Genomic DNA, 14,789 nt, shown 5'->3' on the forward strand with positions numbered 1-14,789 from the left:
TCTAAAGCCATAGAGCTTCCTTGGATTGGAGCAACCTATAGTGGAGTTCAGAAATCCTGGCAAAGGGTCGACACATGCAGGGGGCCTTCTCATTCGCCAGGAAGAAGGATCCGATACCTCTGTTACTCAAACTCCCAACAGTGTCCTGTCAAGTAGATCTGCCCAAAATGAAGGGCAGTGGCCATATAGAAGGTAGAGAACCACAAATACTATTGACCGTTCCAATCTGTTGCTTTCAAACATGCTTGCAGATTAGAATGCAACTCCTAGTCAGTGTGCGCATCCTTTGGATTCTGCAACACAGAAAGTGCTCGCACATTGCATATATTTTGGGAAATATTGAAAGAAAGTAGGTATTTTACCATATGAAGTATAGTGAAATGATTTGGAAATGTTTATGTTATGTAAAAGGTGGGTACCCCAGTCAGTGTGGTGTAGTGGTTAAGTGCGGTGGACTCGTAATCTGGTGAACTGGGTTTGCTTCCCCGCTCCTCCACCTGCAGCTGCTGGGTGACCTTGGGCCAGTCACACTTCTTTGAAGTCTCTCAGCCCCACTTACCTCACAGAGTGTTTGTTGTGGGGGAGGAAGGGAAAGGAGAATGTTAGCCGCTTTGAGACTCCCTAGGGTGGTGATAAAGTGGGATATCAAATCCAAACTCTTCTTCTTCATCATGCTTTTTAAGTGTGGAGTTTCTGTACATTCTTTCAAAAACTCCACAGGAAAAGCTAGACCAATAATTGGAGTGCCAGTAAAACTGAAACAGAACAATTAAAGGCAGTACAGACCATCCCTACCCACGAGCCTTGTTCCACTTCCCTCTTGCATGTGGGTGGTGATAAACTTCTTTGCATGAGGCGTGGCACTCACCCACTGAAGACTGCAAACAGAAGGAATTATAATGATAGTTAAACGGGGAAATTTAACCCCATGAGTAGCATTGATGGCCACCAGCCTGGATGGCTTTAAAAGAAGGTTAGATGGCTAATAGGCATCACCACTATGAGCTGCATCCATTGGAGGCCATGTGGATTCATAGAATCAAAGAACTGTAGAGTTGGAAGGGACCCTGAGGACGATCTAGTGTCCAGCCCCCTGAAAAGCAGGAATGTGCAGCTGTCCCATAAGGGGATCGAACCTGCAACTCACCAGCTCCATGCTCCAACCAGCTGAGCTATCCAAGTGGTCAGCAATCGTGAGAGAGGAGAGTGCTGTTGAGCTCAGATCTTGTTTCCAGTTCTCCCACTGAGGCTTCAGGTTGGCTTCTGTGATATGCTGGACTAGGTGGGCCACTGGTTTGATCCAGCCGACTCTTCTTAAATTTATTTGCTGTGTACTACCTCTACTGTTGGAAGCAGTATCTCTCTGAATAACAATTTCTGGGGAATATGGAAAGAAAGATTTGCCGCTGCGTTCAGGTCCTACTTGTGGGCTCTGCATTGGCATCTGATTGGCCACTGTGAAAACAGGAAACTGGACTGGAAAGGCCATTGGCCTGATGCAGCGACAGAGCATTTCCTATGTTCCTATTATAGCTAAGTTCAACTGTCACTCTCAGGAGCAGTGGCCAATCAGAGCTGGCAGTACTGGACTGGATGGACCAATCACCAGTCAAAGACAGCTTCCTATATTCTTGTTTCAAGAGCTCACAGCTTAGTAGAACACATTTTTTTGCATGTAGGAGATTCCTGGTCGATCTCTGGTTCAAAAAAATAAAATAAAGGATTTTAGGTAATGGGAAAGAAAAAGGTACCCAGTCCAATTAAGCAGAACTGGACTAGCATGGATCAGACCTGGAATTATTATATTCTAGTTCTGACTTCTAGAAATTGGAATCTGAGACAGTTAAGATGAAAGGCCTGTTCACATGTTACACTGAACACAGACACAAGCTGTCTCTACATGTGTACAATATTGTGAAAGAGTGTAAATTGTTGAACAGGTCAATTAATTGTGTACGCGGAGACTGTGCACCCATTGTATATTGCATGTGAATAACTTATGAATGTACAGCTCATCTTGGTGCATACTTGTTTAGTTGTTTAGTCATGTCCAACTCTTCGTGACCCCCTGGACTAGAGCACACCAGGCACTCCTGTCTTCCACTGCCTCCCACAGCTTGGTCAAACTCATGTTCGCATACAGAGGTACACAAATTGTACACTTGTTGAAGGTTACATGTGAGTAACATAGAAGGGTGAAACTCAACTAGCTGTGTACAGAGGTACACTAGTTGAATGCAACCAGCATTGCTTATCTTTCTATAAGCCAATCTGAGGTGGTGGTGGTGGTGTTTTTGCAATCAAACGTTGTACACATTTTATTCAATAAAATAATAAATAAGATAATAGCAGACAGGTGTACAGCTCACCTAGTTGGGTACAGAGGTTCACAGCCCTCGCTGAATGCAAAGTGTAACTACTAAGATGGAAAACCTGTACTCAAGTATCGTAAGTGTTCCTCAAGTTGAACGCGCACCTTCTGCTTCAGGTGAGATTCCTCTGTTGTTCCAGGGAAGCAGCCGAGCAAGTTTAAGGATGTGTGGGCTGTGGAGAATAGCTTGTGTGGGCTGGAGGAGCACTTTGTTTAACTTGAGTGAATTAAGGGAAAAAAGAACTGTCTTTCTTAAAACTCTGCTGAAGGATTAAATGATCTGGAAAGATAATGTGTAACATGCTCAGGGATTAGGACGTGGGAAGACGAGAAGGGGAGAAATGGAATCCAGAGTCCTCTTCAGGCAATTGTGAGAATAGGAATGTGGAACATGCGCCTTTTCATTGGCCAGTGGTAGAGGCATGCGATAGTGGATTGGCCAGGGCTGGTGTAAGCAAATATTAGGAGTCTCTGTTTCTTTTACTTGCCTGATCTAGAAGGCAGAAACTCCGCCCATCTCCAGCCCTTGGTTGCAGTGACTTTTTAAGCAGATTCAGTCAATGGAGGGGTTTTGTGCTACCTGCCAATCCTAGGGGGTTGATGTTGAGCTCAGAGTCTAACTCCATTTTTTCCTTACACCGGCACCTCGTTCTCTCGTGCTTGACTACTGCAATTCATTCTAAGTGGGGACAACCCCTGGAGGCTACATGGAACTTTAAAATTACAGTACCTAAACCCCGGGTGGTGCTGTGGGTTCAACCACAGAGCCTAGGACTTGCAGATCAGAAGGTCAGCAGTTTGAATCCCTGTGACGGGGTGAGCTCCCATTGTTCAGTCCCTGCTCCTGCCAACCTAGCAGTTCAAAAACACACCAGTGCAAGTAGATAAATAGGTAGTGCTCCGGCAGGAAGGTTAACGGCATTTCTGTGTGCTGCTCTGGTTTGCCAGAAGTGGCTTAGTCATGCCAGCCACATGACCTGGAAGCTGTACACCGGCTCCCTTGGCCAATAAAGCGAGATGAGTCAGTCACAACTGGACCTAATAGTCAGGGGCCCCTTTACCTTTACCTTAAACCACACCCCTCCCCCCAGGAAAGAGAAAACAAAGACTGTGCTGCAACAAAAGCTTTAATGGAGCAGGGGAAAGAGCGATACGGGTGGGAGGAGATGTTTGTATTACAACAGCATCGAATATAGTTTTACACGACACAACTAGCATGTGGTGAAGTACATTCTGTCCTGCCTTCCTTTGGGGAAGGTTTTCCTGCATCTAGCACAAAAAAGCAAGCAGAGGGGGTGGAAAATAAATACCAGAGACAATGCAACGTATCTCAGTAAAAGTGCAATGTGTGAATGTCATGGTACAGATTTCAGAGGCAGGGAGCAACTCACGGCTTCTGCTTGAAACTGCAGCAGCTCAGCACTTGTGAAAGCTCAGGTCCTTAAATTCAGTTGCCGGTTTCGGTCACGGTTGTCAGATTCCCAGGTTGCCCCAGATCCCGATGGATAATCTACTTGATCTTAGCAGGGATACCCGCAGATGCTTTGCCTGCGCTTTGACCCATAGCAGGATTTGCCCAGGTACCCACCTCCAGAGCCCCCCAGTCCGTAGCGGGAGGAACCGTAGCCGTAGCCTCCGGAACCACCATACCCATATCCGCCGCCATAGCCACCGCCATACCCATAGCCGCTAGCACATGGGGAATAGCCGGAGACGGCCAAGGGCTGGCAGCTGGAGGACAGGATGGCTCCTGGGATGGTCAACACAATTGGAGCTGGCTGGACCGTCACTTCAGACGGTGGGATCTGGCTCATACAGGACTGGGGGACACCGGGGACAACGCCAAGGCTGCTGGATGACATAGCACCGCCGCCGCCATAGCTGACGATGCCACCGCTGATGCCACCACCAACGCCACCGCCGATGCTACCGATGCCACCGCCGATGCCACCACCGATGCTACCGCCGATGCCACATTGTCCAATACCATGGGAAGGCCTGCTACATGGGATGGAGCACGATGACTGAGAGAAGAAAGACATGTCTGAAGAATATAGGTGAGCCTGGGGAACAACAGCAAGGAGAAAAGCAATTCATTAATTTGGAAGAAGGTGCAGAAAGGCCACGTAGCGTGGAGCAGGGCAGGTTGAATCCACCACTTTTAAGTTTCTCACTTTCCCAATATAAATTCTAGTCCTCCCCAATTTCGCTGAAAGTTGTAGGTTATTTATTTATTTATTTATTTATTTATTTATTTATTTATGGCTGGCAAATCTTTAGCCTGACCCAACAAGGCAATTATTATGTTATCCACTCTTCTAGTATGGAAATTACATCCTACATTAACTATGACAATTTATCTCTACACAGCGATGTTATCTCGGAAAAATAAACAAGGGCATTAAAAAAAAAATTATTTTAATCATCAAAGCAACGATCTTTGGTTTCGAAAGCTTAGGAGGTGAGCCAGAATAGTTAATGAGTAAGCACACACAATCTTAATTGTGAGACCTCAAGGGCAAAATTCTTAACTGATGTAAAACAACAGGCTGGTATGGAACATCTATTCACTGACACCAGGCGTGGCTTTGAGCTTCTTTGTCAAGAGATGGTAACACAGGAGCAAATTAACTCTCTCTCTCTCTCTCAGTCTCTCTCTCTCTCTGTTTCTCTCTCTCTCACACACACACGAGAGAGAGAGAGAGAGAGAGAGAGAGAGAGAGATTGTTCAAGTTCAATCTTCTCACTAGGCCAGATTTAATTTTTGAATAAAGTTTTGTTGTTGTTCATCTCCAACCCACAAGAAATCTACAAACCTCCCAATAAAAAAGCAACAAATCACAACCACCTGATTATTATGTTTTGTAAAAAAAAATTTTTTGAAACAATTTGGGATTCTTGTTATGGAGATAAGGAATGAGTTATGCCCATTGAGTCTCCCCTGAGTAGTATTAATATTGCATACAGCCCACTGAGTCTATCTTAGCATGGTTTCTTCTGGTTGGTTGACTATGTTCCAAGGGCTCGGCTTCTGTCATCTGAGAACTCTTTGAACTGGGGTGGGGTGAGTGGATTTCCTCTGGGACCTTCAACAGGCTCTATCACTCGCCTAAAAGCTATCCCTTAACTTATTACTGGACTGCAGGCATGGAGAACTTGTGGACCTCCATATGTTGGTCTCTGACTCCCATCCTTCCTGTCAATTGTCCATATGTTAGCTGGGGGCTGTTTGGAGTTCTAGTCTAACAATATCTGGAGGGCTACAGGTTCCTCATCCCTGGCATATGGACTCTCTCTCTCTCCTTTCTATCTTCCTATCTATATCTACCATCTATGTATCTAGCATTTATCTATCTATATTCTGAACTGAGCAAAGCTTTCTTTCCCTCTCTCATAATTCTTTGCAGGTTCTCACCCCATCAGGAACCTTCAAATCCCTCTCAGAACTTCACTTCAAGCAACATTCAGTGGCAGCTTAAGAACCTAAGAAGAACTCTGCTGATGGATCAGGACAAAGGCCCATCATCTAGTCCAGCTTCCTGTCCTCACATTGACCACCCAGAATGCAACCACCCAGAAGGCAACCGCCCTCTCCCCACTCACAGTCTCCAGAAATGGCTTTTCAGAGGCATGTTGCCACCAACAGTAGAGGTAGAACATTGCCATCATGGCTGGTAGCTGCTGATAGCTACATTCTCCATGTATTTACCTAATCCAAAAAGAACATAAGGACAGCCCTGGTGGATCAGGCCAAAAGTGGCCCATCTAGCCTGGCATCCTGTTCTCGCAGTGGCCAACCAAGGTCCCAGGGAGAAGTCCACAAGCAGCACCTGTGTGCAAGAGCAGTTCTCCCCACTTGCCTTTCCCAGCACCCAGAGTCTTGCTTCCTCTGAGACAGAACTTGAGAGAGACAGACGGGGAGACTCTCAAGAATGTTCCTCTTACCCGGTTCTCTAGAGTGCAGAAATGAAGAGATGCGCTTGAGAGTTGCTGCTGAAGAGACTGTGGAGGAGCCTGGCCTTTTATACCTTTTTTCCAAGGCGCAGGCCACAGGATGAGAGGCGTACCGCCTTCCACTTTGAGATTTAATTATTTCTCAACAAGCATTTGATCTATTATCTCTATCTTTGCCCCAATTAATTGGACATATTTATTTTTTGCTTATTATGAAGTATGAGTCGTTCGCCTTCCTGGTATATCATAATCTCTCTCACTCGCTCTTCTTAAACTCCACCCTACATTTTATTTGTCATTTGCCCTTGGTAAAATTCCCATGACTAAAAAACAAAACAAAAACCCTAGTAAATAGGGCAGCAGTGTATCCCCACCCTTGTTGAGAGAGAGGCAAGTTGAATCAACTTGGTGGCATCTATCTGAACTGGATCTAAAACACATGTCCAAGCGGGAATGTCAACACCAGATTATGTCTTAGGCAACCATTTCTTCATTGGGCTAACTTCACATTCCGCAGGAAAGTGATGGGCAATAGGAGTTTCCCCACCTTCCAGACCCATCACTGGCAGAGGAGAGATGGGGAAGAAATTAGATTCATCTCTCAGTTACAGTGGTACCTCGGGTTACATACGCTTCAGGTTACATACGCTTCAGGTTACAGACTCCGCTAACCCAGAAATAGTGCTTCAGGTTAAGAACTTTGTTTCAGGATAAGAACAGAAATCGTGCTCTGGCGGCGCGGCAGCAGCAGGAGGCCCCATTAGCTAAAGTGGTGCTTCAGGTTAAGAACAGTTTCAGGTTAAGTATGGACCTCCGGAATGAATTAAGTATTTAACCCGAGGTACCACTGTAATGGTAAGCCAACCTAATCCACACTTTCCAAAAACAGTGTATAAACCAAAACACAGGTGTCCTTTGAAACAGTCATTGACTGTTAACAATGAAGATTTGATTTCATTAGAAACTTGCATTTCTTTAGGTTTTGCAATGCAAGCCCACAGCCAAGTAATGTGTAGCAAAATGCATATATTTGCAGAAAGTGTGAAAATAGTAAGCATATATCAGTGAAATGAGCTTACAAAAATGCACCGGGAGCCGGTGTAGTGTAGTGGTTAAGAGCAGTAGTCTCGTAATTTGGTGAACTGGGTTCGATTCCCCACTCCTCCACATGCCGCTGCTGGGTGACCTTGGGCCAGTCACACTTCTCTGAAGTCTCTCAGCCCCACTCACCTCACAGGTGAGTTGTGGGGGAGGAAGGGAAAGGAGAATGTTAGCCACTTTGAGACTCCTTCGGGTAGTGATAAAGTGGGATATCAAATCCAAACTATGGCTGAGAAATTAGCTATGCAAATAATATATACATATTAGGGGAAAGGGTGTCCAATCAATGTGTATATTATGAGAAATGTGCAGAAAAAATATTGCTGATGAACTTTCACGAGAACATTTAAAAGGAAAAAAAAAATTGCAAACCAATGCAGAAATGTGGAGAATTGAACTTAAGGCTAGGAAAGATAAAAAAACGAAGAGAAAGCAAAATTGACAGATTTGCCCATCCCTAAAGCAGCTCCTTGGGCAGAGCAGCTGTTACTAGCAACAAAACTGCCAACAAAGTTAAGGTGCAATCTTAAGTATGGAAAGCCAATTTAATTTACACTGGTTTAAGATGAGCTGCTACAAAGTATGCTAGATACAAACACCATTTAGGAATGGGGATATTGCTGACTGAGCTGGCCTAAGGCTGGCAGAGGGGAAGCAAGCCTTCAAAATAGAGTATGGCTTACACCACCATTTTTGCCATGTATGTGGGAGTTCGAGTCCAGTAACAGTTGTCAAGATACAGTGCTATTCATACCACTTGGGTTACAGACCCAGGCAAAAGTATTATCAAAGCACTTCTGACTCCCATACTGCAGATTGGTCACCTATATCTTAGGATGGTCTTCCCTAATCTGGACTTTAGATGTTGTTGAACTCGCAATGCCCATCAGCCTTCACTGGCATGGTCAATGGTGATGGAAAGGTGTGGTCCAGTAATGTTTGAAGGGCCACAGTTTCTCCATCCCTAACATGGCCAATATGGAAGAAGACAGACCAGTGTTCTGGTGTGATAGAAGACACCTTCTTTTGCTTAAGAATAGGGAGATATATAAATTCAATAAATGAAAATGAAATGAGATAGCTAAGTGGTAGAGAAACAGCTTTGTACTCAGTCGTCCTTGATTTCAATCCCCAGCACCTCTGGGTAGGTGCTGGAATGACCCCTTCTCAAAACATTGGAGACCCTCTGCCAGTCAGTGTATACGAAGGTAGATCTGACTTGTCATAAGGCAGATTCTTATGGTTCTGTTGAAAGCAGCCCTAGTTAAGCAGGAGAACAGCCACAGCCAATATCATCAGTGGTCAGAGAGAGTGTGAGTTTTAGACTGTGGAAGGCATCAAGCTGGGGAAGGTCAGTCTAGAGTGGGAAGCCTTTGACCCTCCAGATGTTTTTTGAAATCCACCATCCTTGATGATTGGCCATGCTGATCAGCTGAGCCTGACAGAGTCTAAAAACACCTGGAAGGTCATGAGGACCGGAATCTTCCTTGAGCAGGGGAACAACCATCACTCAGTATAGCATCTAGATCAAGGGAAGTAATAGTGCCACTGTATTCTGCTCTGGTCAGACTTCACCTGGAGTACTGTCTCCAGTTCTGGGCACCACAGTTCAAGAAGGACACTGACAAACTGGAACGTGTCCAGAGGAGGGCAACCAAAATGGTCAAAGGCCTGGAAACGATGCCTTATGAGGAACGGCTAAGGGAGCTGGGCATGTTTAGCCTGGAGAAGAGGAGGTTAAGGGGTGAATTGATAGCCATGTTCAAAGATATAAAAGGATGTCACATAGAGGAGGGAGAAAGGTTGTTTTTCTGCTGCTCCAGAGAAGTGGACACGGAGCAATGGATCCAAACTACAAGAAAGAAGATTCCACCTAAACATTAGGAAGAACTTCCTGACAGTAAGAGCTGTGGAATTTGCTGCCAAGGAGTGTGGTGGAGTCTCCTTCTTTGGAGGTCTTTAAGCAGAGGCTTGACAACCATATGTCAGGAGTGCTCTGATGGTGTTTCCTGCTTGGCAGGGGGTTGGACTTGATGGCCCTTGTGGTCTCTTCCAACTCTATGATTCTATGATTCAGTGACAGAACACCTCTTTGGCATGCAGGATGTTCCAAGTTCAACCATCAACATCTCCAGCTAGGGCAAAGGTAAACTCCCTGCCTGAAACCTCAGAGAGTCACTGTATATCAGTGTGGACATTGCTGAGTAAGATAGAGCAAAGATGCACTATTGGGCCTTTGGTCAAGGATCAGGGAGAGTAGGACTCTAATAGTGCTGGAAGGGCACCAAGGTGCCAACCACTGAACTATTTATATATTTTTTAGAATATGAGAAGGGAAACTGAGCAAGGGCACTGTCAAATAACTGGCTCATTGTAAAAGCATTGTCAAGGTTTCAACTATCCATGTCATAGCCTCCCCATAGGTAGGTATGACTGGCTGGAGGTCTCACACTGACATCTTGTGTGTTTACATAGTTGATATTAGGGAGCTATACCTTGACAAAATGATCATGTTTAAGTTGTCTGCTAACAACCCTTCTGTGTTGGTTTAAATCAGGCATAGGCAAACTCGGCCCTCCAGATGTTTCGGAGCTACACTTCCCATAATCCTTGACCACTGCTCCTATTATCTAGGGAAGATGGGTGTTGTAGTCCCAAAAACATCTGGAGGGCCAAGTTTGCCTTTGCCTGGTTTAAATGCCTGGAAAGAGCCAGATCCCAAATGTTCCCTTGTCATCCTTTCAGAGATGGACCTTTGGGGTGTTTTCCAATGGAAGGTGATATCTAAGTGGGCAGTGGTAAACAGCATGGCAGTTAGGTCTAAAAGGGCCACAGTAGGACATAGTTTCAACGACTGACCAATAATATTAGAAACAACATTTTAAAAAAATAAAATCTGATCTTAGGGAGAGAAGCACTTCTTGCTCAAATCTTTTGGTCACCCATGAAACGTATCATAAATCCCAATGGGCCGGTCATACCTGATCAGCCTCTGCTCCACATCACTGTATGCAGGTCAGTTGTGTCAGAAGTTATGGAGGTGAGGAAACCGACACGGAGCTGTTTTCAAAAACAGGAGGCCTTAATTCATGGAACTCTTCGTTCCACCCAACGCCATGTGGGGAAAAGTTATTATCAGCCCACAAAAACCACTGGACTACCACCTGTTTACAACACAGGCTGCTTCTACAAAGGTTTCTAGAAGCGTTTCCTAACTCTCTTTGAATTTAATTCAAATCTCTTTGGATGCCACCACAGTGAATTATTTGCTGCGATCGTGAGATAGATCTGGAATGTCTTAAGCAGGCATTCCCCCCCTCGTCAAAGAAAATTTTATTGCTATTCATTAGTGGGGTGTTGAATTTAAAATCATTCCATTAGAAGTAATCATAATATTGCAGGCATGGAAAGAAGAAAAGAACTGCCATCCGACTAATTAAAGGGTTCACAAAGCCGTCTGAAATCCTTTCGGTAACAGGAGGCTGAAAAATTGCAGCCTCCGCCCCACCTCTGGCTGTTGTTCCCATTAATATCTCAGAATCATCCAAGGCTCAGCAAGATGAAGTCATAAAGGGAGTTTGTTGGCAGGAGGGGGGGGGGAATATTGTGAAACGTTGTGCAGTGAACCCAGAAACGAGGCATTGCAACATTAAGACATTCATTTTTGAAGAAGTTGATGAACATGAAAGGACTCCGAAGAATTGGTAGGTAGACACAGGGCTTTTTTCAGGCTGGAACTCACCAGAAATCAGTTCCAGCACCTCTCAGGTGGGTGTCATTATAAGAGGACAAGGGTGAGTTCCTGCACCTCTTTTTCTAGAAAAATAGCACTGGGTACACAGATACCCTGTCCAGTGGTACCTGAATTAAGTACTTAATTCATTCTGGAGGTCTGTTCTTAACCTGAAACTGTTCTTAACCTGAAGCACCACTTTAGCTAATGGGGCCTCCTGCTGCTGCCGCGCCGCCAGAGCACGATTTCTGTTCTCATCCTGAAGCAAAGTTCTTAACCCGAGGTACTATTTCTGGGTTAGCAGAGTCTGTAACCTGAAGCGTATGTAAGCCGAGGTACCACTGTATATTTGCACGTGACATAGCAAGGGTGCAGGAACCTTACAACCTCCATCAACCCTGACCTTTGACTGTGGCTGATGAAGTTCATAGTTCAGCAACATATAGAGGGTCAAAGGTTCTCCCACATATGCTTCATTTCTATGTCTTCCTAACTTTTAAAAAGCATTTATACCCCACCATATAAAAAAGCAAACAAATGCTCAGGAGTTCTTCATGACATTCATAGGTTCTCTCAGAACCTTTTTACAAAGAGTAGAGTATAAATAGAGTCAAAATAAGGAGTGAGGACCCCAATGTTCATCATAATCTGGAGGGCCACAGGTTCCCATCCTTGCTTTATACCTCTGGAAGTACATTTAATGTGATCCCTGATTGGTTGGGACATGAATCTACAGGGATGATATGCTATAGGGTAGGATCCGGTGGTAGTCCTACTCAGAACAGACCCTTTGAAATCAATGGACATGTTTAAATTAAACCAATTGGTTTCAGTGGGTCTACTCTGAGTATGATTTGGTTGGATGCAACCCTTGGTTTGGAAATGGAGTTTTCTAAAAGTGTTTCTGAAGTCGATACAATCAACACAAATCTCAAAAAATCTGTGTATTCCCTGCCCATGGATTCAGATTCAAGCTGGTTTTTTCGACTTGTTGATTTGCCATTTAGGAGGACAGTTGGGTTGAAACACATCTGCCTATGGAAGCTTCACTTTGGAAGATATTTGTACTGTATAGTGTAAGCTGGATATACCCACTCACCTTAGGTTGGGTGGACATTTGGTCTAAAATTATCTGAATTGTTTTGAATGCATAGTGAATTTTATGTGATTGTAAATGGAGATGAAACATTTGATAGTTCTTGGCTATGTTATTTATTTTATGAAACAGTAGTTTTTAAATTGTGAGTTTAAACTATTTGCACTAAATTTAGTGCCAATCAATACAACTTAGATCCTCTTTATTTTGCATGTTGGCAGAGGATCCCTATTAAAGAATTCCACACATACTAATGGATCCCTTTGAAATTATCTAAATTCAAGTGTTTGTACTAAGGGCCAGCAAGTGCAAATTACTAAGATTTTATAATAGCTTTGGTCTGCTATGGCAGTGGTACATTACTCCAGGCTTAGTGGTAATTGTTGATTTGTACACTGTAATGTCTTGGAGATATTTATACAAATAAAAACAACCATCTTGAAGACTTGCTTTGTGGATCTAACATTCAATACTTGCCATGATCACATCACCACATCTTTTTTTTAAAAAATATTTATATATTTTATAGAGAAACACACTAACCTTCTTTGTCCCTCCTGGAAAGAAGCCAAGTTTTAAAAAGGGATTGGGGGTGCTTAAAATATGCTCTTGGTAAAATAGTTTCTAACAGCATGAAATATGAAAGAGAGGGAGAAACAGAGACAGAGAGAATCAAGCAAACAGAAGGACAAGTCTTGCTGAAGAAGAATCAGCATGGCTTCTGCCAACGTATGTGGATGGGGGTGATTCTGAAGATACTGTGTACTTAGACTGTGTGCTTTTGACAAGAATCTCCCCTCTCAGTAAATGTATCAGTCATGGAATGAGAGGACCTGCTGTCTTATGGTAAAAATAATGGGAAGCAGAGAGAGTAGAAATAAATGGACAGTGCCAGAAAGTGGAATCCCCAAAGGTTCTATGGGGTGCCTCAATGATTTTATTTTTTTGAAACTGACCCCTAAGGAAGGACTGGGACCACTGTAGGTGAGGGTATTTCTGAAGGACCTTCCCAACAGGTGGTTGCTGGCATCAGATCTACCAGGGTGACCAAAGCTAAGTCTAAGGGGGCTTGAAATGGGTCTAGATAATCCATTTCATCCAAGATTCCCTGAAACTGAGGTCCCTCCACAGATTCCAACTTTCGTCCCCAGATTCCAACTTTTCAACTTAATCTGTTTGATTTATGTATTACAATAAGCCATTTTAGTTAAGAATGACACCTTCCCTGAATACAATCTGTAAATGGTGCCAAAGACCAAACCTCGAATATTCTAAATGGAAACTGTGTGTGCTCTACTCCTGAGCAGTGCACTCCCCTCTTCCAATTAATATATGCAAATAAATATGAGACATTTCCTCTCACTAAGCCAGACCATCGGTGAACTATTTCAGCTGCCACCAGCTATTTGATTTGTTATTGGCATAGGAGCTATTTGAGTTCTTAGCCTCAGGCAGCAAAATGTCTTGTGCTGCTTCTGAATCTAAGAACAGGATAGTGCAAACATGACCACTACCCCTAATTCCATGCATGGAAGGTGGCTGGACTGGAAGCTGAGACTTATTTTATCCCATGCAATGTGAAAACAATGTTTCTAGCAACAGGTGAGTAGCACGCTAGTTTCCAGCCCTGGAAGGCAGCACCATAGTTTAGCAGCTGCAGAACAGATCTGTAGCATACATAGCTCTGGTTTCCAACACAAGGGGTCTTAGGGAGCTCTAGAGGAAAGGTTGGGAGTGGGGGACTGCCACTGCTGCCCTCCAGTATTATTTGCCTCAGGCAATTATCTCGTCCGGTCTCATGATAGGTACAGTCCTGCTTAGGTTGAGGTCAGGGATGACTGGTGCCCTTTGAGGGTGGAGAGGTGGAAGGCAGGAATACTAGTAATAGGTGACACCAGAAAGTCAACAATAGCTTTTAGCTTTGTCTCCATTCTCCTCCCTGCTTGAGACTAAGGAAGAGGAAGACTGGCAGTCAGGGCTAAGTAATCAATTGGTTCTAAGTAAAAAGACAGCATCTTAAAAAGCTGAGACATCACCATGCTGACAAAGGTCCATATAGTTAAAGCTATGGTTTTCCCAGTAGTGATGTATGGAAGTGAGAGCTGGACCATAAGGAAGGTTGATCGCCGAAGAATGGATGCTTTTGAATTCTGGTGCTGGAGGAGACTCTTGAGAGTCCCATGGACTGCAAGAAGATCAAACTGATCCATTTTGAAGGAAATCAGCCCTGAGTGCTCACTGGAAGGACAGATCATGAAGCTGAGGCTCCAAGACTTTGGTCACCTCATGAGAAGAGAAGACTCCCTGGAAAAGACCCTGATGATGGGAAAGATGGAGGGCACAAGGAGAAGGGGACGACAAAGGACGAGATGGTGGGACAGTGTTCTTGAAGCTACCAACATGAGATTGACCAAACTGCGGGAGGCAGTGGAAGACAGGAGTGCCTGGCGTGCTCTGGTCCAGGGGGTCACAAAGAGGCGGACATGATTAAACGACTAAAAAAAAACAACAACAACAAATGGCAGGCAGACTGA

General features: G+C 44.3%; 2 protein-coding genes across 2 annotated transcripts in view; one reads left to right on the forward strand and one right to left on the reverse strand.

Moving 5' to 3' along the window:
* LOC310833419 (T-lymphocyte surface antigen Ly-9-like) overlaps positions 1 to 14,789 on the forward strand; it is a 497,325-nt gene that overhangs the window by 86,911 nt on the left and 395,625 nt on the right. The window lies entirely within an intron of this gene.
* Positions 3,481 to 6,471, reverse strand: LOC310833065 (uncharacterized protein). Its single transcript, XM_083715411.1, has 2 exons — positions 6,317 to 6,471; positions 3,481 to 4,434 (listed from the first exon to the last, which is right to left on the reverse strand). Exon 2 carries the CDS (start codon positions 4,411 to 4,413, stop codon positions 3,892 to 3,894), a length of 522 nt encoding a protein of 173 aa, XP_083571537.1. The 5' UTR covers positions 4,414 to 4,434; positions 6,317 to 6,471; the 3' UTR covers positions 3,481 to 3,891.

This window comes from Podarcis gaigeae (genome assembly GCF_964106915.1).
Source record: "Podarcis gaigeae genome assembly, chromosome: 16".
NCBI classification, from domain to species: domain Eukaryota; kingdom Metazoa; phylum Chordata; class Lepidosauria; order Squamata; family Lacertidae; genus Podarcis; species Podarcis gaigeae.